Genomic DNA, 25,114 nt, shown 5'->3' on the forward strand with positions numbered 1-25,114 from the left:
TACTACCATATCCAGCTAATTTTTGGTATTTTTATTAGAGATGGGGTTTTACCATGTTGCCCAGGCTGGTCTTGAACTCCTGGACTCAAGCAATCCACCCTCCTTGGCCTCCCAAAGTGCTGGGATTACAAGCATGAGCCACTGAGCCTGGCTAGCTCCTTTTAATTAATTTTTTTGTGGTGACAAAGTCTCACTGTGTTATTCATGCTCGTCTTGAACTCCTGGCCTCAAGTGATCCTCCCACCTCAGCCTCCCAAAGTGCTGGGATTACAGGCATGAGCCACCGCACCCAGCCCATTGGCTCTTTTTGAAGGCAGAATGTGTCTCAATGTGTTGTATGGTGGCTTCTGAGCCTTCAAATATATAATGATTCCGCTGGAGACAATGAGTAGATAAACTAGATAGAAGAGCTAACTTGGATCCCTGAGACGAGACCATGGAGAGGAAAATTCAGACTATCTCTCTGGCTTCTGTCCAAGGCCCACGGCAGTGTGACTGTCACGGGGGGAGAAGTGAGCGGCCAGAGGCCCTGGGTTCCTCCACTCTCCTGTTGAACATCATCAGTCCTCCAGGAAGGAGGAAAAAAAAGTGCCCACACTCCATTTATGAAACGATGACCTTTGAGGTATCAGGACAGGAATCAAGGAGCCCTTCTGGAATGCTCATCCCTCAGCACGCTTCCAACAGTGGTGTGTGTCCTGGAGCCAGAAGGCTGGGTGCCTTTAGGAGATGACCTGGAAACAAAATGAAAGGACAGTTTGTCTGCGTGATGGGTCTGTGGCTTACCTTGGAAGATTCTTTGGCCGCGGCCCAAAAAAGTCTCAGAAGGAACAGAAGGATCAAGAGAAGAATGACTATAAAATGAATGAAGGCTAGGGTGTGGTGGCTCACTCCTGTAATCCCAGCACTTTGGGAGGCCGAGGTGGGAGGATTGCTTGAGGCCAGGAGTTCGAGACCAGCCTGGGCAACATAGTGAACCATGTCTCTATAAAAAAAATTAAAAAACAAAACAAAAAACAAATACAGTGAATGAGAAGTTAGACCAAGAGGAATTAGGACTCTTCCTAAAAACAGGAAAGTCAACAGGAAGATGATAAAAATGACAGCTTATCAGGAACTCGGTAGGTGCCATTTACTTCTTTGCAAGAGTCCTCTGAAAAAGGTGCCATGATTACCCCTGTTTTGCAGGTAGGGAGACTGATGCTCAGGTTAGGTAGTTTGCGTCACGGTGCACAGCTCTCAGGGACTAGAACTGTGAATTAAACTCAGAATGCCTGACCACACCCCGTCTTAACCTACGTGCTTAAAAACCCTATTGCCAGAGACTTAGGCACTGGATCTTGGCATAATGGAGGAGGAAGACCCTCCTTGACTTTAAAAAAAAAAAAAAAAAGCCCACAATAATCAACACTTATGACTGCATAGTTTCAGGGGGCCAGATTTGGCAGCAGCTTAGCTGGCCAGGGATCTCTCCCGAGGCTGCATTCAGGATGTGGACTAAGCTGTAGGGTAAGGCTCTGCTGGGGCTGAAGCAGGTGCTTCCCAAGTGGCCACTCCCAGGGATGGCAAGAGGTGGCTGGGGGTTGAAAGGCCTCAGTTCCTTCCCATACTCCTTGGCTTTTGAAGGAACTTGTTTCCTTTGGAAACTACAAGTGTTATTTTATAGAAACGTTTAGTACTCACCAAGGCCCTCAGTGGAACTGGCTGAAAATAGCAGCAGACTCACTCAGAAAAGAGTTGGAGAGATCCATGGCAGGGAAGAGAGATTAAGGGAAGGTAGAGTGCTTAGGAGAGCTTGAAAACCCGAAGGTTAACTGTTTTCTATCTTATTATAATAGATCCTTGAGTTGATCCAGAATTTTCTGCTAAGTTCTTAAAGGATTGTATCTGTAGAGGGATTTAGAGCAGTCTTTTTTGGGGGGGTGGGGGAAGGGGGGGTTATCTCTAGAAAGTGCTGAAATTTACTTTAGTGTGCTTATGGAGACATTTATACATACTCTACCTTGTTCTAGAAGACAGATAAGATAGCTTATAATCATGCAGTAGCAACTAAGAAATAAAACAAAGTGTTGGATTGGGTGGGGCGGGTGGAGAGGGAGGTTCAGATATGTGGTTTTGTAAGGTGTGGCATGGACGGACCCCGTGGAAATTCTCATAAAGGCTGATTCCCTCTTGGTAATTATTAAACAGCCCTGAACTGAAGGCCATAGCTCCTGGCTGGACTGAACTGAAGGGAACTGAAATATTTAGTGTGGACTAAATACTTAACTAGACAGAAGGTGTTCAGCACAGCCAAGTTCAGTAGCAGGGTGGAGGGTGTGTGTGCAGAAGTTTCTAGCCTGCCTAGGGCTTGGTGCTTCTGCCTCCAGTCAGCTTGTTCTGTTTTTCTGCTACGGTCACCCACAGGACTGAATCTGCCTGGTATCCTTGGGGGCAGGGTGCTCTGGGCCACTTCTCACTTCTCTCTCCTTAAGTCACTGATGGGGCTGATTAGCCTGTGTTGAAGTTTCATTGTTTTGACTTTTTTTTTCCTTATTTCAAGGCAATACATTTTCAGGATTGAAAATTTTAAAAAACGACAACACGTTTTAACATAAGTAAGAAAAGAATAAGCCCCTGCAATCCCTCATCTAGATGGAGATGCCTCCTGTTGACAGTTCCTTAGGGTCTCCTCGGTTTCTATGGGCAGGGGGATATTACTTGCAACTAATTTCTTCGTCGGTATGCCATCAATATCCCTGTGCTTTTCTCACAGTCCTGCAAGTATAAACAAACTAATACATCAGTAATGTGGAAATTATGGTGCTGACCCAGTGATATGAAATGTTTAGAAAGAGTGCAGCTTCCCCTCCAGCCTGATACAACAGTGATTTCATTAGACATATTCCTTCCCACTCTTTTTTCCATGCCACGAGGCAAAATGTGAAGATGTGGAGAAAGCATTCCCAGAAAAGCCAGCAAAGGTGAAATGAAAGCTTCTAATTTAGAGAATCTTAATTTGGGGTACGTTTGCTTTAGCCCATCCATGTTGCCTTTTGTACCCCACAGTGGAGAACACGCAGCTGACCCTGAACCTGCAGACGGAGAACAAAGGCAGCGTTGTCTCAGGCGGAGAGCTGACAATTTTCCTGGACGGGCCAACTGTTGATCTGGGAAATGTGCCTAATGGCAGTGCCCTGACAGATGGTGAGTGCCGCCCTGCTCTTCAGGACTGTGCCGGGACGGGGTGGGGCTGGGCGGGGGTCAGGAGGTGCTGAGAGCTTGGTTCTTACTAGGCATCTTGGTTTGATTCCCACTCAGCCTGGCCCATAGCTAGCCCCGACTCTTCTTAGCACCCTGGATCAATATCACGACATGAATTTTCAAGGGCCACTTTCTGATCAGGGGCCACAGTAAATGTCCAGTCTTTGTAAATGTGTAATTGTTCGGTTTGATAGCAGAGAAAAACATCTTTCATCCCATGTGGACTTTGGAAAATGAAATATCTTTATCAAATATGACTTTGGCCCATTATTTTCCTTCCCAATACAGTTACACTTTTTGGGGAGGTTGAAGGTGTTTTTATGAGAGGCATTGGTTGGGAAGGGGATGCTGTGTTCTTCTAGAGACACACACTAGCAAAATACAGACAGAGCAGGGAATTTGGAGAGTGTCCCCTGCTCTGTCCCGAATGTTGGTAGTTTGTTTCTTTTGATCTAGTCTGAAATTAGTCACCTTTGGATCTAGCAGGAAATTATTTCATGAAGTCTGAGGTCTGAAATGGGTTGGGTTTCTCCATAATTTTTCTCATTAAATGTTTTGTCAGATGTGATGTAACTATGGCACTTTCCAGACACCAAGCAGGATTTCTGTAGCTTCAAAGGGGTGCGATTTGAATTGCAATTCAAGGGCAGTTGGTTGGAATCTCAGTGGCTGGATGGGCCTTGACTGTGGAGAAAAATCCCTTAACTGGACTGATCGGTGCTTGGGGTGCTTTGGTGCTTGGAGAAAAACATGTGTCATTCGCTCATTCAACACATATATACATAATTGTATCCCTGGTATGCACTAGGTCTTAGACCAGGCACTAGCCAGATGGCAGTGGGCCAAATTCACATGGTCTCCACTGCTTCAGGTTTACAGTCTACTTGATGAGGGCAGGGGAAGTTAGACATCAAATGAGTAAACACACAGATAATTACATAGCTGTGATTGTAACAAAAGCTATCAGTGAAAACCACAGGGTGCTATGAGATTCCTGTACTTTGTTGGGGGAGATCTCATCTAAGCTGAGGGGTCAGGGAATGTTTCTCTGAGGAAGCTGAGACTTGGAGGATGAGGAGTTTAGACAGGCCAAGGTGGGAGTGTGGGGTAAAGGGGTGGCTTGGCCTGTGGTGGGAACAGAGGCAGTCAGCGTGGTTGGATTATTAGGAGCAAGAAGGAGAGAGAATGGAGGAGGTGAGATCAGAGAAACAGGTCAACTCAGATCACGCAGCCTTGAAACATTTGGTAAGGATTTTGAACCTCATCTTGAGAAACAGAAAGCTGTTGAAGGGTTTCTAGCAGAAGACTATGATGATCTGATTTGGCTTTGTAAAAGCTCTCTGGGTGTATTATGGAGAAATGCCCCTGATTTCTGGCCCCTACTTTGCACAGTTAGCGTTTGTTCTCTATCTCACATTTTTGAGGCTGAGATTCATTTAATGGATAAGGCAGTGTGCTTGTAAGTGCCTTGGATGTTCTTGAATGTCTTGGAGAAGAGAAGCCGTTTCCAAGGTTTGAGCCCCACTGCTCCATGGCATGGATCGGATCCGTATGATCGTCCCTGTTCCTCTTCTGCTGGTGGCTGCAGCTTTCCGGATGTCCGTATCCCATGTTGGTGGGCAACTCTAACACACAGACGGAGTTCTGTTCCTGGCCGTCAAATCTCAAACACGAGTTGAGCTCCTCAATGCTTCTGTCTTTTCTTGTGATTGATTCCTTTCTAGGATCACAGCTGCCTTCGAGAGACTCCAGTGGAACAGCAGTAGCTCCAGAGAACCGGCACCAGCCCCCCAGCACAAACTGCTTTGGTGGAAGATCCCGGTAAGACCCCCCCTTGGTGAGGACAAAGAGCTAAGAAGATGCTTAGAGCTATTGAAAACATGTTGGGACATGGCGGGAAACATTTTGTGGTAGAAACTGTTGGAGATTTCCAGAGATCTTGTAACTGACTCAGTAGTTAAGGAGGCTAATAGAGGAGTCCAGAGCTCAGGATCCTTATTTTTTTTTTTTTAAATTGAGTTTGGATTTTTAATTTTTGTTCATATTTTAGATTCAGGGGGTACCTGTACAGGTTTCTTACATGGGTATATTGCATGATGTTGAGGTTTGGGCTTCTAATGATCCTATTGCCCGGATAGTGAACATAGTCCCTGATTGGTAGTTTTTCAATTCTTGCTCCTCTCCCTCCTTGTTTTTGGAGTCCCCAGTGTTTATTATTTCTATCTTTGTGTTCATGTGTACCCAATGTTTAGCTCCCACTTGTAAATGAGAACATGTGGTATTTGGTTTTCTGTTTCTGCATTGATTTGCTTAGGATAATGGCCTCCAGTCTCTGGCTATATTCATGTCTCTGCAAAGGACATGATTTCATTCTTTTGTTTTGTTTTTTGATATGAGGTCTTGCTCTGTTGCCTACGCTGGAGTGCTATGGCACCATCACAGCTCATGGCAGCCTTGACCTCCTGGGCTCAAGCAATCCACCCACCTCAGCATCCTGAGTAGCTGAGACAGCAGGCATGCGCCACCATGCCTGGCTAATTTTTTTATTTTTGTAGAGATAGGGTTTTACCATGTTGCCCAGGCTGGTCTCGAACTCCTGGACTCAACCGATTCTCCTGTCCTGGCCTCCCAAACTGTTGGGATTATAGCCATAAGCCACTGTACCTGACTTATTTTTTATTCTTTTTTATGGTTGTGAAAGAATTCAGGATTCTTAGAAGGGTCAGAGGCTCCTTGATGAAGATTGGGACTGGCTAAGTAGGTTATTGGATAAAAGGAACTGTTGAACAGGAAACTTGACTGCTTTTTTGTATGTCCGGGGTGCAGCCACAGTTATTCTTCCAGGACACACATAGAAATGCTTAGAGCAATGGTTCTTTGTGCAATTTTCTGTCATGCATTCTGCTTTGGAGGGTGGCCCATGGTTCCCTTGTAGTGTTGGTTAAGACCTCCTACACTTAGAGTCCAAATGTTATACTTGTTATGCATATTACAAATGACGTAATTTTATTTACTGAAATTCACATTTCATACCTGTGTTAGTGGTGCAAACTCATTTCCATGGCAACTGAACGTCTAGCCAGGAAAATAGTTCTAAGTATAAAGAGATGAAGGGAGAGGGTTGGCACCTTTGTTTATTGTTTATTGCAATGTGCAAAATCCCCAGATATTTAAAGGACATTTTAAGGAAAATAATCTTAAATGTGCAAACTATGAATGTAGTTTGTAAATCTTTATTACTTGCAGAAAGTAGGTGAGTAACTGGCAGTAAAATCTTCCCAAACGAGGCCAGGCACAGTGGCTCATGCCTGTAATTCCAGCTCTTTCGGAAGATCAAAGTGGGAGGATCGCTTGAGGCCAGGAGTTCCAAGACCAGCCTGGGCAACATAGGGAGACTCTGTCTCTATAAAAGATAGAAAAATGAGCTGGGCATGGTAGTGTGTGCCTGTAGTCCCAGCTACTTGGGAGGCTGAGGTGGGAGGATTGCTTGATCCCAAGAGTTTGAGGCTGCACTGAGCTAGCAACAGGGCACTGGGTAACAGAGTGAGACTATGTCTGTAAAAAAAAAAACAAAAAAACTTCCCAAACAGACCCCAGGGAGGGGGAATAATGCTTTGAAAAATGGAATATGATTTTAGCTAATACCCGCAGCATCTTAAAAGATCCCTCTGAGGACAGCTGTCAGCTTCTCCAGATTTGGTTGTTTTGTGGGCTTATGAGATTGTGGTGACCGGCAAGTGGCGGGAGCAAGACAAGATGGACGTTCGGATCTTTTTTCCGTACCTTTATTAGAAGCAGAGATGCCATTTCCCCATTCTCTTTTCTCCAAGTCACTGTAAAGGCGTTGCCTCACTCCCAAAGACCAGTCATGTTTTCCATGTCTCGGTAGGTGACTTACAATAGTTGGATCTCATGGGGTGATGAATGACAGTGTAATTGGCAAATCTTGTGTCAACAAAGCCACGATGGGCACCTGGAACTGGAGGAAACAATTTCTTAAGCTAGAACAGCGGTAGGCGAGGAATACTTGAGCATTTCACTCTTTTAGAGAGGGAGGAATACTTGAGTATTTCACTCTTTAGAGAGTGATGCCTTCTCAGCTTTGGTGCTAGTAACTGCATCTTAGCCTTTTAGCTGAGTTGGAAAGTTTGTCTCAAACACACCCATATAACTTAATTTGGGGCTCAAAGTCAGATTCAGCTATTAACAAGTTTGGATCTAAATTCTTGACCTATTTACTGGTCTCTGAATTCCTCTAGTTGATCAACCTTGAAATTCAAAGATCCTGTTAAACTTTGTTTGTTGTCATTGGTGTTGAGAATGACACCAGGCCATCGGTGTTGCAGCAGCCAGACTGCAACAGGAAATCGGATGCATTTTGGCCCATCACATGTGGTAGACATTCAGTGCTAGTTAGTTACTGGTGAGCAAGGTACCTTCCAGGTAGTGTAAGCCTTTTCGGAATCCTCTGCAGTCTGTTAGCTGCTGCAGGCTTTTACTATGTGTAGCGTCAGAGTTTTCCCCGGCCTCTACCATCTAAGTAAGTATTCATTCTGCACTCACATGGAACCTGTTGCCATTCAGCAGGAAATACTTTTGCAAATGTTATCCAAAGCCTGTCTCTTTGCCTCCTTAAAAGCCCCCTTTCCACTTTGCTGTTGCAGGTATGAAGGTCACTGTGCACACATGCTTATGACTGTAGGCGGTGGCCGAGTAGTCTATTGGATAAGGGTGTAGGGCTTTGGAATCAGGAGATGCAGATCGAATCCTGGCCTGTCTTTTACTTGCTGTATGATTTTGGATAAGTCACAAAACCTCTCAGATCCCCAGTTTTTTTCAGGTGTAAAGTGGGGATATCACCTGCCTCACAGGGTTACTGTGGGAATGAACTGAGATGAGGCGTGTCAGTCAGAGGGCCTTACACAACGGGAGCACTCGGTGGAAGTGGCAGTGGGTTTTCTTTGTATCTGGAGACTGTCGTTTGTGCACACCTACCCCCCCTTCCCCATTAAGCCTGGGAAGTGAGGCGTTACCGGTGCATTTACATCAAGGACTGTAGTTGGGAGGTGATGAATCAGACCTTTGGGATCAAGGGCAGTCCTTTGCTGTCCTTGCTTTCTGGGGGCAGAGAGAATGATGGGCTTCTGCCTGCTGCCTCCCAGACTAAATATTTAGCTTTTGCTGTCTGAAGGGTAGGTTTTTCTTGGACTTGGGTGCTGTTCACTGTGATCAAACAAAGGTGCTCTGATGTGCCCATGAAGGTGAAGACTGCGATGTCAAAGCAACCCTTTCCTCTCCTTCTTTCCCCTGCTTAGTAAAGCTGTAGAACTGGAACTGTGAAAGGGTTTTATCTGAGGGGTTCATTCGTCCAAGCTCATCCCGCAGAGCACCACTTGCTTGCTAAGCAAGGTCTCACAGCTCCGCTTCTTAGTGGGATCTTGCCTCCTCTTCAAGAATAATCAGATGAAGCCTGGGTGTGGTGGCTTATTCCTGTAATCCCAGCATTTTGGGAGGCTGAGTTGGGCGGATCACTTGAGGTCAGGAGTTTGAGACCAGGCTGGCCGACATGGTGAAACCCTGTCTCTACTAAAACTACAAAAATTAGCCAGGTGTGGTGATGGGTGCCTGTAATCCCAGCTACTCAGGAGGCTGAGGCAGGAGAATTGCCTGAACCTGGGAGGCAGAGGTTGCAGTGAGCCGAGATCGTGCCACTGTACTCCAACCTGGGTGACAGAGCCAGACTCCATCTCAAAAAAAAAAAAAAAAAAAAAAAAAAAGAATAATTATCTGGTCTGGCACATGGAAGCCAGCATGGGACTGCCACCAGCAATTCATGTGGCATAAATTTGTTTGCCCACAGACTGTGTTAATATGGAATCAGAGGTCTGATTATGTAAAGAAAGAATTTATATCATAAATTGTCATACACTCCTATAATGGAATACTGTCTCACAGTAAAAATGGGTGAAAAACGGTTATATCCATATGGTGGAATCTTAGAAACATAATGTTGAACAAGAGAAGCAGGTCATAGAAAACAGTACGTAGTATGATGTCATATGTAGAAAGTTGAAAAATGCAAAGCCAAACAATACATGTTGTATGGATACCTTCAGAGGCAGTAAAACTATAAAAAATGGATGGGGCTGGGTGTGGTGGCTCACGCCTGTAATCCTAGCATTTTGGGGAGGCCGAGGCGGGTGGATCACTTGAGGTCAGGAGTTCAAGACCAGCCTGGCCAACATGGCGAAACTTCTTCTCTACTAACAATATAAAAATTAGCTTGGCATGGTGGCGTGCACCTGTAATCCCAGCTATTCGGGAGGCTGAGGTAGGAGAATCACTTGAACCCACGAGGTGGAGTTTGCAGTGAGCCGAGATTGCGCCACTGCACTCCAGCGGAGTGACGGAGTGAGACTCTTTCTCAAGAAAACAAACAAAAAAAAGAATGGGAATAATGAACCCTGAATTCAGGAGGGTGGTTATCTTCGGAGGAGGGAGACAGGTGTAATGAGAAAAGAGTAGAGAGAAAGTTTCTAAGGTACTGGTCATGTTGTTTCTTTGCCTGGGTGGTGGGTCCCAAGTGTTCATTCTTTTATTCTTCTTTAAATGAAATATATATTTAGAGTCTTGCTCTGTCACCCTGGCTAGAGTGCAGTGGCTCACCCACAGCTCACTGCAGCCTCAAAATGCTGGGCTCCAGGGATCCTCTTGCTTTAGCCTCCCAAGTAGCTGGGACTACAGGTGTGTGCCAGGCCCTACACCTGCTGCCAGGCTCTTTTTATTATTTATTTATTTATTTTTAAATTTGAGATGGAGTCTTGCTCTGTCACCCAGGCTGGAGTGCAGTGGCACGATCTTGGCTCAGTATAAACTCTGCCTCCCAGGTTCAAGCAATTCTCCTGTCTCAGCCTCCGGAGTAGCTGGGACTACAGGGACATGCCACCATGCCCAACTAATTTTTTCATTTTTAGTAGAGATGGGGTTTCACCATATTGGTCAGGCTGGTCTCGAACTCCTGACCTCAGGCGATCCACGCACCTCTGCCTCTCAAAGTGCTGGGATTACAGGCGTGAGCCACCATGCCCTGCCTTTTTATTTATTTTTCTTATTTTTTTAATTTTTTTGAGACAGAGTTTCACTCTTGTTGCCCAGGGTGGACTGCAATGGCGCAAACTCAGCTCACTGCAACTTCTCCCTCCCAGGTTCAAGCTATTCTCCTGCCTCAGCCTCCCGAGTAGCTGGGATTACAGGCATGCGCCACCATGCCCGACTAATTTTGTATTTTTAGTAGAGATGGGGTTTCTCCATGTTGGTCAGGCTGGTCTCGAACTCCCGACCTCAGGTGATCTGCCCGCCTCGGCCTCCTAAAGTGCTGAGATTACAGCTGTGAGCTACCGTGCCTGGCCAGGCTCTTTTTAATAACCCATTCTTGCGGGTTCCCAACAGAGAGAACTCACTCATCCCCATGAGAGGACATTAATTTATTCATGAGGGATCCACCCCCATGACCCAAACACCTCCCACTAGGTCTCACCTCCCAACTCTGCCACATTGGTAATCAAATTTCAACATGAATTTTGGTGGGGACAAACTGCATCCAAACCATAGCAGGGAGTCAAGTTGGAATGAAGCCCACAGGATTGTCTGTGAGTGGAGCTGCTCCTCCTAGCACCTCACGACTTCCTCTGGCGTGAATAGCTGGCTCCTCTGTCTAGAATCTCAGTAAAATTTCCATAGTCATACAGGGAAATGGAACAACAACAACAAAATGAGAAGAATGCATTTAATTTGCTTTTTGGTTCATAAAATTTTTCATTAATAGGGATTAATATAAGGGATCTTAGTTAAGAAGCTGTCAGCTGGGTGCAGTGGCTCGGCGTGCAGGCTGGGTATAATCCCAGCACTTTGGGAGGCTGAGGTGAGTAGATCACCTGAGGTCGGGAGTTCAAGACCAGCCTGACCAACATGGAGAAACTCCATCTCTTCTAAAAATACAAAGTTAGCCAGGCGTGGTGGCACATGCTTTGATCCCGGCTACTTGGGGGGCTGAGGCAGGAGAATCACTTGAATCTGGGAGGTGGAGGTTGTGGTGAGCCCAGATTGTGCCATTGCACTCCAGCCTGGGTAACAAGAGTGAAGCTCCATCTCAAAACAAACAAGAAGCGAAGTGTCTATAGCTAGGTTCAATGGCTCATGCCTGTAATCCCAGCACTTTGGGAGGCTGAGTTGGGAGGATTGCTTGAGCCCAGGAGTTTGAGGCTATAGTGAGCCAAGATGGAGACCCTGCAATCCAGCCTCGGCAACAGAGCTAGATGCTGTTGCTAAAAAAAAAAAAATAAAAAATAAAATAAAAAAAAAGAAGCTATATATAGAGGCTTCAACAATTTATTTTCCTTTCTTATGTGTATATGTATTTAAGCTATTTTGTTTAAGAATGCATGTGAACGCGCTTGAGAGAGAGAGTGTGTACGTGTGTGTTTGTGTGTGCGTGTAGGGCTGGGGACCTTGAATTTGCCTGTAGCCCTCATCAGCTGTCAGTAGTGGCAAGTGTTGGTCACAATCTGCATTTTAACATGTCCTTCCCAGTGATTTTTTTACATGGAAAAGTTTCAGAGCCTCTTAGATAGTTTTCTTTCTCACTCCTTTACTCTTCTTTTTTGTCCTGCGTTGATGAAAACATATCAGATTTATTGGCTCCCTTGTCTTGGCATTAACGGCCTCTGAAGATTTAAAAGATCTGTAATCTCGGAGACTTATAAAGCCTAACCGTCTCTGGTGAGCTCTAAATAGATCACCAACTGTGTCTGCAGACAGCCTATCCCAGAAAGGAAAGAAAAATAAACTCAGGCGGGTGTGAGTCCACTGCGAACACTTCAGGAAGTCCTGGGAGGGCCGGGGGAGAATTGGGAAGCAGAACCAGCAGGGAGGAGGGGTGGAGGGTGGACGGGAGCTGAGCCTTGGGCACTAGGCCATTCTCACAGTCATTGTCGGCTGGCGGTTGCCACCCCTCCTTCCACTGAGGTGACTAAAGGCTGCTTGATTGGGAACTGCAGTTATTTAGAGATGTTGCCCTGTCAGCAGGAAAGTCCTCCCATGCAATAGCTTATGCTTAAAATCTGGCTATTGCCTCATTTCTGTTGCTGGGGAAGACAATGGAATAAGCGTTATTTATTTATTCATTCATTCATTCAGTTATAATTAAGACATAGTCCCTGCTCAGAGTCCCTGCTTCTAGGCAGGGCTTTCTTCTGAGCAGTTGGTAAATATGGAATAGGATTGAGACAGTGGTCAAGGGTCCCACTGCATTCTCCAAGCCAGACATTGAAAAGTAATCATGGCTGGGCATGATGGCTGTATGCCTGAGTCCCAGCTATTTCGGAGGCTGAGGCAAGAGGATCGCTTGAGGCCAGGAGTTTGAGGCTGCAATGAGTTATGATCGTGCCACTGCACTCCAGCCTGGGCAACGTAGGGAGACCCTGTCTCTTAAAAAAAAATCATGGAGATTAATTACACAATCATTTATACATGAGTTTATTAATTTTGCATCAATTAAAATGATACATGGTACCTTATTATACATTTATTGCTTAGGTATTTATTTGGCATTTATTCTGTATGAGCCTAGAGAGATGTTTATAACGCCAGATGTGGCGTGTGCCAGAAAGCTGGTTATAAACTAGGAGGAAGGAAGGCAAATCTCTGCCGTTGAAGGCAATATTCACTTGATATACATGAATGCCAGGCTCTGAGCTAGGTCGTAGTGATTAAAAGATGAAAAGTCGGCCAGGTGCGGTGGCTCACGCCTGTAATCCCAGCACTTTGGGAGGCCGAGGCGGGCGGATCATGAGGTCAGGAGATCGAGACCATCCTGGCTAACACGGTGAAACCCCGTCTCTACTAAAAATACAAAAAAATTAGCGGGGCGTGGTGGTGGGCGCCTGTAGTCCCAGCTACTTGGGAGGCTGAGGCAGGAGAATGGTGTGAACCCGGGAGGCGGAGCTTGCAGTGAGCTGAGATCACGCCACTGCACTCCAGCCTGGGCAACAGAGCGAGACTCCATCTCAAAAAAAAAAAAAAAAAAAAAAAAAAAAAGATGAAAAGTCAGGGTCCCTGACATCAGGAAGTGTCTCTAGTAGGAGACAGATGCATGGATGACACTTTAGAGTCTGGTGTGATGGATCCGTGATGATGGTATGTACACATGCAAGAGGAGTGTAGTGGCACATTACCTAGATCTGCCTGGGGGATTTGGGGAAGACCTCCCACATTTGAGCTGTATTTTGAAGCAGTTTGCCAGACCAACAAAATGGGGGTCAGGGATGTCACTGCAGGCAGAGGGTACAGCATGAGCGAAGGCAAGGAGGAGTAAGATAACTTGACATATTTGAGAAAATAAGTCATTTAGTAATGTTGACATGTAAGATATTAGGGATGATAGCGTAGCAAACTAGGGTTTGCAGACCAAATCCAGCCTGCCATCTGCTTTTTTGTTGGTGTTCTTGTTTGTTTTTGCTGGGTGAAATCTGCCGTGTTTTTTTTAGAGCACTTTTAGGTTACCCCAAACATATATACTGTCTTCCCCACTATCAACATCCCCCACCAGAGTGGTACATTTGTTAGAATGATGAGCCTACATTGACACATCATGGTCACTCAAAGTCCGTAATTTATGTTAGGCTTCACTCTTTAATTTTTTTTTTTTTTGGACAGAGTCTCACTCTGTCATTCCACTGGCTGGAGTGCAGTGGCGCAATCTCAGCTTACTGCAACCTCTGCCTCCCAGGTTCAAGTTAGTCTCATGCCTCAGCCTCCTGAGAAGCTGGGATTACAAGCATGCACCACCATGCCCAGCTAATTTTTTTTTGTATTTTTAGTAGAGATGGGGTTTCGCCATGTTGGCCAGGCTGGTCTCAAACTCCTGGACTTGAGTGATCTGCATGCCTTGGCCCTGACATGTATCCACCATTACTGTGTCATACAGAGTAGTTTCACTGCCCTGTGCTTTCTCTATTCATCTCTCCCTCCCATCCCCAGCCCCTTGTAACCACTGATATTTTATTGTCTGTATAGTTTTGCCATTTCCAGAATGTCATATAGTTGGATCATAGAGTATATAGCCTTGTCAGATTGGCTTCTTTCACTTACTAATTGGGATTTACGTTTCTTTCACGTCTTCTCATGGCTTGATTTTTTGGGTGCTGAATAATATTTCATTGTCTGCATGTACCACAGTTTATCCATTCACTTTTACATTCCTCCTCCACAGTTTATTCATTAATTTACTGGTTGCTTCCAAGTTTTGGCAATGATGAATAATAAAGCTGCCATAAACATTAGTGTGCAGGTTTTTGTGCAGATGAAAGTTTTCAACTCGGTCGGGCACAGTGGCTCACGCCTGTAATCCTAGCACTTTGGGAGGCCGAGGCGGGCGGATCGCAAAGTCAAGAGATCCAGACCATCCTGGCCAACATAGTGAAACCCCATCTCTAGTAAAAATAAAGAAAAAATTAGCTGGGCATGGTGGTGTGCTCCTGTAGTCCCAGCTACTCGGGAGGCTGAGGCAGGAGAATAGCTTGAATCTGGGAGGTGGAGTTTGCAGTGAGCTGAGATCATGCCACTGCACTCCAGCCTGGCGACAGAGCAGTGAGACTCCAGCTAAAACAAAACAAAACAAAAACAAGTTTTTAACTCACTTGGGTAAATACAAAGAACATGATTGCTGGGTCGTATGGTAAGAGTATGCTTAGTTTTGTAAGAAACTGCTAAACTGTTTTCCAAAACAGCTGCACCAGTTTGCATTGCCACCAGCAGTGAGTGAGAGCTCCTGTTGCTCCACATCTTCACCAGGTTTGATGTGGTCCATTTTCTGGATTTTGGCTATTCTGATGGGTATCTAGTGATATCTCACTTTAATTTGCATTTCCTGGATGTTATATGATGTGGAGAGTCTTTTTTTTTTTTTTGAGAAAGAGCCTCACTCTGTTGTCCAGGCTGGAGTGCAATGGTGCGGTCTCGGCTTACTGTACCCTCCACCTCCCGGATTCAAGTGATTCTCCTGCCTCAGCCTCCTGAGTAGCTGGGTGGCACCTGCCACCAAGCCCAGCTAATTTTTTTGTATTTTAAGTAGAAACTGGGTTTCACCATGTTGGCCAGGTTGGTCTCAAACTCCTGACCTCGGGTGATCCGCCCACCTCGGCCTCCCAAAGTGCTGGGATTACAGGCATGAGCCGCCTTGCCCGGCCTATGATATGGAGAGTCTTTTCATATGCTTATATTCCATCTGTATATCTTCTTTAGCCTGGTGTCTGTTCAGGTCCTTTGCCCATTTTAAAAATCTGGTTGTTCATGTTCTTATTGCTGAGTTTTAAGCATTTTTTGTATATTTTGGATAGCAGTTATTTATCAGATATATGTTTTGCCAATATTTTCTCCCAGTCTGCGGCTTGTCTTCTCATTCTCTTTACCACCTGTTTTTGGAAATACAGTTATATTTTTATATGGTCATACTCATTTATTTTCATATTGTCTGTGGCTACTTTCATGCTACAATGGTATGTTAAGTAGTTAGAACAGAGATCATATGGTCAGCAAAACCTAAAACATTTACGATTTGGCTCTTTGCAGAAAGTTTGCCAGTCCCTGCTGTAGGAGATGGTTTGAAGGAAAGAGCAGTTCACAAAGGGCCTTTTGTGTTTTACTGAGGACTGTAGATTTTATTGTTTGGAGACAGGGAACCAGTGGATTTTGAGCAAGGGAATGGTAAGGCTATTTCTGCGGTGAATTATTCAGGAAAGTAGTCTAATGGATGAATTCGGAGCTATATCAATTGGGGTTCATTGCAGGAAACAGAAAACACTCTAGGTATTTTGAGCAGAAAAGGATTTAATATGGGAAATTAGATGCTTATAAAAGTCACTGGATGGGCTGATGCAATAGGAGTGAGGGGTCTCCCTGAAGTCTTTGGTTTCAGGCTCACAGGCTTGCAGCTCCAGTTCACATGCCAAGAAACTACTGCGCTCTTGCGATCGCTTTATGTGTATGAAGTGGGTGTCCAGGCGATGAGGCATGGAGTCTGCTGGAGCCCCTGCCAGTCACCACCACCATAGGACAAATGGCTTCTGCCTTCCTTCTGCTTTCCAACTCTCCTGCAAGAACTTCTCATTGGTGCAACTTAAATCACACCCAGAGCCTATCTGCAGGAGGGTCTGGAAGTCTTCTAGGCCCTGCAGTGCGTCAGGGCAGGCATATGGGATAGAAGAGGGTGGGAATGTCTGATACAGTGGGGCTGAGACCAGACTTAGGGACTGATGAAAAGGACTCTTGCAGAAACTGGTGAGGTTGCAATTGATGACTAGCCTTGGGCAGTAGCGAATAGAGAGGAGACAAGAGAAATACCTAGGAGGTGTAATTAAGCAGGACTGCATGGCTGGCTAATGAGACAAGGTGAAGGGTGAGGAGGGAGGGGGGTGCTCCCAGATTCCTCTACTGTGCTGTCATTCATGGAGACAAGAGACGCAAGAGGCGGGGAGCTAATGAAGATGTCACCTTAAAACCACATCCCCCATGATGGTCGGCTTTGGCGTTTAGCAGGGTTTATGGAACATTGGTACTGCCTGGCTCCGGGGCAGAGTCATTTCTCTGAAAGTGCACCCATAGGAGGAGGAATGAGAACCCAACTGAAGAGACACAGAGCGAAACATCGTATTCCTGATAGTGAACCACAGGGCCACAATAAGGGTTGCCACAATTCAGGGCATGTGAGTGCTAGCTCTACTTGAACCAGATCTATATCTGGATTCTACAACTTCTTGGTCCTAGAAAATCGTGATTGGAAGGGGACAAGTTTAGAGAGAAGCCAATAAAAAGAGTATGGGTGTTGGAGAAATGACTTTCTAGTCTTGAGAGCCTGGCAGCTTGACCACGTGCTGATGGAACACCAGAACAGAACTGGCTGCAAATGCTTTAGACAGATGTGGATGGCAAGGAAAGAGGGGTGCTTCAGCCATGGTGTTTGTGGCTGTGGTTTGGTGAGATGAAGTTCGACTTTTCCTTTCGGATTCTGTTGGAACTGGATGGCTCCTTTTAAAGTGCCAAGGTCTGTGGAGGTGGTGATTTGGGGTTTGGTTTAGTGACTGCCTTTCTGATGGCATTTAAATAGCCTAAATAGAATGACTCCTTTCAAACATTGAATCAATTCTGTATGTAGGCTTTTCTTTTCTTTTCTTTTTTTAAGTTTACTTATTTTTGAGATGGAATCTTGATCTGTCGCCCAGGCTGGAGTGCAGTGGCACGATCTTGGCTCACTGCAACCTCTGCCTTCTGGGTTCAAGCGATTCTCATGCCTCAGCCTCCTGAGTAGCTGTGACTACAGGCACCTGCCACCACGCCTGGATAATTTTTGTATTTTTAGTAGAGGTGAGGTTTCACCAAGTTGGTCATACTGGTCTTAAACTCCTGACCTCAGGTGGTCCACCTGCCGTGGCCTCCCAAAGTGCTGGGATTACAAGTGTGGGCCACCGCGCCTGGCCTCTTTTTTCTTTTTTAAAATTTTGAGACAGGGTCTTGTTCTGTCATCCAGGCTGGAGTGCAGTGGTGCAATCGTGGCCCACTGCAGCCTCAACCTCCAAGGCTCAAGTGATCCTCCTGCCTCAGCCTCCCAAATAACTGGGACTACAGGTGTGCACCACCACAGTAGGCTAATTTTTAAAATTTTTTATAGAGATAAGGTCTCCCCATGTTGTCAAGGCTGGTCTTAAACTCTGAACTCAAGCGATCCACCAGCCTTGGCCTTCCAAGGTGCTGGGATTACAGGCATGAGCCGCTGAGCCCAGCTGGCTTTTCATTTTGTTTTAGATAAATATAGTAACCGAACTAAAATCTAGAATTTATATTCTGCTTCACATGTACTTTCACATGAAGTTTTTCTTCACCCTTAACTTATTGAAAATATAGTGGAGGTATTTGTCGCAATATTCTTGGGGCCTGCCATCCTTATTTCTTAAGTATTTTTTAGTTCACTTCAGTCTGCCCTCTGCCTCTATCATTCTGCTGCAATGACAGTCACCAAAGCCCTGCTGACCTGTCTGCCAGTTTAACATCATGGACTAGTCCTCTCTAGAAACATTTTGTGCCTTGGTTTCTATAGTAATGCAGAATCCTAGAGTGTTCCTTTTTTCTCTTGGTTTTATTGATTTTTATTACTTAAAAAAATGAGTTTGATTCATGCAAAAAATATATATAAATGTATCACGTAAGAGCTGGTTGCAGTATTAAATAGGGCAGTCAAGAGAGGTGTTGTTGAGAAGGTGACTTTTAAGCAAGGATTTGAAGGAGGCAAGGAATGTAACTATGAGGTTATCTGGGGAAAGAGAGTTTGGGCAGAAGAATGGCTGTTGGAAAGGCCTTAAGTTAGGAATGTGCCTTTGGAGTTGAAGGAACAATGGAGAGGCCAGTCCCACTGGAGAGGAAGGGGAAGTGGAGTCACAGGAAGAGATGACAGTGGTAAAGGGTAGCACCAGATCATTCTGATGAATTTCTGCTTTATGTATTTCAAGGTTATTTCATTGGATCTAGAGTACAACTTGACATATGTCTTATGGATGAATAGAACTTTTTGTCCTTATCTTGTTATTGGTTTTTTAATGCTTTTTCTCTTAAAATTTATTTGGTCTGAAGCCAGGCACAGTGGTATGTGCCTATAGTCCCAGCCACTGGGGAGGCTGAGCTGGGAGGATTGCTTGAGTCCAGGAATTCGAGTCTAGCCTGGGCAGCATAACAAGACTCCCATCTCTAAAAAAGATATATATTTATTTGGTCTGACAAATAAAAAGTAACTTAACAACGTGAATGACTCTTAAAAGTATTAGGCTAAGCTTAAGAAGCCAGACATAGAAGCTTATGTTCTGTGTGATTCCATTTATATAACATCCTGGAAAAGGCAAAATTCTAGGGACAGAAATCCAATCTGAAGATGTGGGGGCATTGGAGGAGGGATTGACTGCAAAGGGGCACAAGGAAATTTTGGGAGCAATGGGAATGTTCTATGTCTCAGTTGTAGTGATGGTAACACCACTATAAACATTTGGTAAAACTTGCCAAATTGTACCCTTAGAAAGGGTAAATTTTACTCTATGTAAATTTAAAAATCATTAAAAGACCCATTTGGTGGCCAGGCGCGGTGGCTCACGCCTGTAATCCCAGCACTTTGGGAGGCTGAGGCGGGTAGATCACGAGGTCAGGAGATCGAGACCATCCTGGCCAAAATGGTGAAACCCCGTCTCACTAAAAATACAAAAATTAGCTGGATGTGGTGGCATGTGCCTGTAGTCTCAGCTACTCAGGAGGCTGAGGCAGGAGGATTGCTTGAACTTGGGAGGTGGAGGTTGCAGTGAGCTGAGATCATGCCACTGCACTCCAGCCTGGTCCACAGAGGGAGACTCCATGTCAAAAAAAAAAAAAAAAATACAACAACAACAACAAAACCCATTTGGTGTGATGTTAACCTAACTATCCCAGCTTCCTTTTGTTTTGTATCCACTTGGCATATTTTTTTCCCTATTCATTTCATTTTAACCTATTTGGTACTTATATTTTAGGTAGTGTTTTTTGTAACAGCATTTAACTGGAGTTTTAAAAAACCATATGATTTTAAACTGTCACAGTTCATTTATGTTTCTCGTGGTTCTTGATATCTTTAGAGTTGTTTTCTTCCTCTTACTTGTTAATTTCTGTCTGTCCTATAGTTTCTGTTTCCCATCTCTGACTAACTTTCCACTTTTTTTACTTTTTTTGAGATAGAGTCTCACTCTGTCGCCCAGGCTGGAGTGCAGTGGCGCCATCTCGGCTCATTGCAATCTCTGCCTCTGGGGTTCAAGCGATTCTGTTGCCTCAGCCTCCCTAGTAGCTGGGCGCACTCCACCAAGCTTAGCTAATTTTTGTATTTTTAGTAGAGACAGGTTTCACCTGTTGGCCAGGCTGATCTCGAACGCCTGACCTCGTGACCCACCTGCCTCGGCCTCCCAAAGTGCTGGGATTACAGGTGTGAGCCACCATGCCTGGCATAACTTTCCACTTTAAGCCTATGTTTGGTCTGCCTTTTCAAGAAAAGTCTTGATGGGTTGACGGTATCTTTGGCTCCCTGATTATTTGATAATGGAGTGTGGAATTCTGCATCCAGTGGTATGAAGAGAACAAGAGCTCATTGACTGGCTCTCGGCCTGAAGATTTTCTGTTTGGCTTTATGCTGAGTTTTATATACAGCATGTCTATATGTTGGGTCTACTTTGTGTGTTTTGTGTTTTCAAATGGCCTTGGAAGGTCAACTTCAAAGGCCATTTCAAAGGCCATTTTTTTTGAGACAGGGTTTTGCTCTGTCACCCAGGCTGGAGTGCAGTGGCACAATCACAGCTCACTGCAGCCTCGACCTCCCAGGCTCAAGTGATCCTCCCACCTCAGTCTCCCAGGTAGCTGAGACTACAGGTGTGCACCACCGTGCCTGACTAATTTTTAAATTTTTTTTGTAGTGACAGGGTCTTCCTGTGTTGCCTAGGCTGGTCTTGGGTCCTCTTTCCTTAGCCTCCCAAAGTGTTGGGATTATAGGCGTAAGCTACCGCATCCGGCCTATCAGTACAACTCTGTAATGACAAAATGACCCAAAGAAAATTTAGTGAAATTAGTGAAGACCTAGAGTAGGATGTGGTGCAGATACTCATTATTTTGTAGTGGAGAATGAGGGATTAGGGCCTGGTTGGTTTTGTTCCTTTTCTTTGAAATTTTACCTTTAGAACCAGTAAAAAAAAAAGTTTTCTTTTAAATAAAGTCATACATTTTTCTTTACACTTAGAAAAAGAATGATGAATTGGAGACTTCCGAGGAGTTATTTCTTCCACCTGGTTTGTTATTTTTTTGGGGAGGAAGGGGCTTGGGGGAAGTGGTGCTGAAGCTTTCACCCAAACACCAGGCCACGGCTCTGTGTGCCTCATTCATCTTTGTGTCCCCAGCAGGACCTAGAATAGTGCCTTACTGCACGTAGTAGCAGCTCAATAAATATTTGCTGAGCTGAAAGAGTCTCGTGTTCCTGCTCTTCATTCGCCAAAACTTCTGGGTGGGTCATGTTGCTGGTTTACGTTCCCTGGCGCCTTGACTCCTGAGATGCGATAATTTGAGGACCACAGAGAAGAGGGGGCACCCTTTATCACAACCGCCTTGTGCTTGCAAGGTGAACCACCAAGAGTGTGCTGGGGTCCCACTGCCTGCACAGTCTCTGTGGCTTCATCTGTTTTTTTCTTCATGATTGATATTTCTGTGTTGAATGCTTTTCATGGACTGTTCTTTTCAAATCCTTGCAGCTTTTAAGGTTAATACTGGAATCAGAGAAGAATTGACACATAAATAAGTCTTGTTTGGGAAAAGAAGGTGTAAAGTCCATGTACTTCAACTCTGCCAGAAAAGAATGTTACTTATCCTCTAAGAATAGATAATATCTCATTTATATCTAGGTGTTCAAATTCCCAAGTGATTGTTGAATCTTAGGATTGAGTGTCTCCTTGAGGACATTAGGATCACTGGAATGCTGCTCCTTCGAGATGGGCACTGGATCCCACAGAGTGATGCCATAACTGTATGAGGGCTTCTGAACTAGACCAGCAAGAACTGGGTCAAGGCTGTTCCCTAGCCATACATGTATTTGAGAGTTCCATCTTCTACCGTGGAAATTGAATTGTCATTTATTTGCATTCATTTTCTATTGCTGTATAACAAATCACCACAAACTCAGGGCTTAAAACAACACCATTTATTAGCTCACAGTTCTGTAGGTCATAAGTCCAGGATCACACGGCTGACTTTTCCCTTCAGGGTTTCACAAGGCCAAAATCAAGGCCCTGGCAGGACAGCATTCTTATCTGCATACACTGGGGAAGAATTCACATCAAAGGTCATTCAGGGCTGGGCACAGTGGCTCACGCCTGTAATTCCAGCATTTTGGCGGGCTGAGGTGGGCAGATGGCTTGAGTCCAGGAGTTTGAGACCAGCCTGAGCAACACAGCCAAACCCCATCTCAACAAAAAAAACACAGAAATTAGCTAGGCATGGTGGCGCATGCCTGTCATCCCGGCTACTCAGGAGGCTGAGGCAGGAGGATCACTTGAGCCCAGGGAGGTCGAGGATGCAGTGAACTGTGATTGCACCACTGCACACCAGCCTGGGCAAGAGGGAGAGCCTGTCTCAAAAAGAAAAAGAAAAAAAAGTCATTCAGGTCCTTAGCTGAATTTAGTTACTTGCAGTGTAGGACTGAGGTGCCCATTTCTTGCTGACCATCAGCGGGGGTCTCTCTCAACTCCTTAAGCTTCCCCCTGGCCCCGACCCCTGCATTCCTTCTCACGGTGTCCCCTCCACTTTCGAGCCAGGAAAGGATCTCCCTGTGATTTGAGTCTCTCTGATTTTCTCTCCTGCCACCTGCTGGAGAAGGTGCTCTGCTTCCAGGAGGTGATGTGATGCTAATTAGACGAAGTGACCACTGCACCCCCCCACTCCCCCGCCGGCCCCGACCCGATGATCCCCTTTCTTAAGGTCTGCTGTGGTACACGACGACATACTCAAGGGTGTGGCACCTTGTCATATTCACAGTTTTTAGGCATTGGAGGGGGGCTAGAGTGAGAGGGATGTCATTTTAGAAATTCTCCCCACAGTAGAAAGACTCTCTCTAATGGGCCAGCCACGGTGGCTCAGACCTGTAATCCCAGCACTTTGGGAGGCTGAGGTGGGAGGATCACTTCACCTCAGGAGTTCAAGACCCCCATTGCTATAAAAAAAATATCAAAAAATTAGCCAGGTGTGGTGGTCCGATTCCATTCTTTAAAGGAGTCGGGGAGGTGATGAGTGACTGGATTGGAAAGAATATGCAAAGTACTGGAGATTACAGGCCCAAGAGTGATTTTGAACCTGACAGCTTGCATCTTTCCTTCATTCAACAGATATTTCCGGAATCCTACTGTGGGCCAGGCACACACTAGGTGCTGAGTCTCCAGAGGTTCGCAAAACAAGACGTGGTCCCTGCCCTCATGAATATGTAATGACACACAGCAGTGCCATAAAGGGAACAATTAGGATGTTATGAGAGAATGAAAGGAAATTTACTGTAGCCTGGGAGATGAGGGACATTTAGACTGAGATTTGGCCTAGGAATTTGGCCACCTGGGTGGAAAGTCCAGGAAGAGTATGCTGGGCAAGTAGATCAGCAAAGGGTCTGACTGTCCCTTGGTAGGGGTCTAGAGAGGTATTTTGAGGAATGTCCATTGAACATATTCTTTTTGGAGCCTGCCTCCCTCCTGCTGAATTCCTGCCTTGTGATTTGTCATGTCAGAACATTTAGAAATAATGCTCTACCCAGCTCATGCCTCTAATCCCAACACTTTGGGAGGCCGAGGCCGGAGGATTGCTTGAGGCCAGGAGTTTGAGACCGGCCAGGACAACATAGCAAGACTCAATCTCTATTTAAAAAAAAAGGAAAGAAAGAACACTCTAATATACTGTAGTCCCCCATTCATTCAAGGTCCTGTGTAGTTAGTCCTTTCTGGTCTGGAGCTATAGTAAAAGGAGGCAGTGAGTAGGCCAGATTGAAACAGGGAATGATGCCAGTAGCGAGAAAGTGAAGAGGCTTTTCTGGTGCACCTGTCCAGGTTGTGCTCTGCATTCCTTGGGGGCCAGCCCCATGGAGATTCCTCCTGTGCGTAGTGGAGGTTGATGGGCTGGGATGCTCATCTCTTAAGCGGCGACAGTGTCCTATGCACTCACAATTCAGGGTCAGGGGATCTCAGGTCATAGGACAAATCACAGGCTGCTGTCTCTGTTCAGGGTACCTCAAGCCATCAATGGCTGCGTTGAGCAGGTGAACACTTCCCCTCTGAACTCTCTAGCTCTCTTTCAAGTTTGGGAGGGTGTTTGAGCACTCTTCTCAGCTAAGCCCAACATACAGCCTGGAAGTAGATTTGACAAGTCACCATTTACTATACCTTCTCTCTCAAGGTGAGTTTTTTTAGTCTAATGAAATTGCCACCTTTGAGAAGGTTGCTCTGTACTGTAGGGTGAGCAAAAGGAAATCGTTTGTCTTCCGGAAGTCTTTCTGTAATTTAGAATGGCCTTGGCAGTGGTTTTATTTTTACCTTCCCTGTCATTTGTGAGGCTGGCAGTCCAGAGGTAGGGTGTGGAATGGAGACGTAAATTGCCTTTGCAATGACCAGAAGGGGCCCATTTTAACTCTAATTGTGCCTTTCCCGGTTCACTTCTCCTTTTACCCGCCCTCTCCATTTTTTTTTTTTTTTCTAATCCACATTTGAGTGGGGAGGAAGAATTGAGGGGGGTGCAGGTGGGAGTAGGTTTATTTATTGGTGCTTCTCTGGGTGGTGGACACTGTTTCTTTTCCCATTATGGCTTCCTTTTTTATTTTTTCATGCTTCTATTTTAAGTGCCCGTTTCTTTCTGGTTCTGTCTCGCTGGAAACTGGCCCAGCTCCACTGAATTTTTTTTCCATGCAGCTATTAAAAGACAATGACCAGTTAAGAGTGTGCTCAGAGGAAGTACAGACTTGAGGTGGGGAGCCCTCTTGGTTCTAGTAATCCTAGGCAAATACCGCTTACCCGGATTGTAATGTGAGAGGAGTTTTATTAGGCAATTTTACTTTTTGTGCCTGTTTTATAGGAGGAAAATCAATAACCAGGTTGTTTTGTTTTGTTTTGTTTTGTTTTGTTTGTTTCGAGACAGAGTTTCGCTCTTGTTACGCAGGCTGGAGTGCAATGGTACGATCTCGGCTCACTGCGACCTCAGCCTCCAGGGTTCAAGTGATTCTCCTGCCTCAGCCTCCTGCGTAGCT

General features: G+C 45.3%; 1 protein-coding gene across 4 annotated transcripts in view; it reads left to right on the forward strand.

Moving 5' to 3' along the window:
* WWP2 (WW domain containing E3 ubiquitin protein ligase 2) overlaps positions 1 to 25,114 on the forward strand; it is a 178,285-nt gene that overhangs the window by 74,526 nt on the left and 78,645 nt on the right. For all 4 annotated transcript variants that reach the window (XM_054533231.1, XM_063717117.1, XM_063717118.1 and 1 more), the window contains 2 exon segments: positions 3,049 to 3,186; positions 4,968 to 5,064. In XM_054533231.1, coding sequence (XP_054389206.1) covers positions 3,049 to 3,186; positions 4,968 to 5,064 — 235 coding nt within the window.

Source organism: Pongo abelii, chromosome 18, assembly GCF_028885655.2.
Source record: "Pongo abelii isolate AG06213 chromosome 18, NHGRI_mPonAbe1-v2.0_pri, whole genome shotgun sequence".
NCBI lineage: Eukaryota > Metazoa > Chordata > Mammalia > Primates > Hominidae > Pongo > Pongo abelii.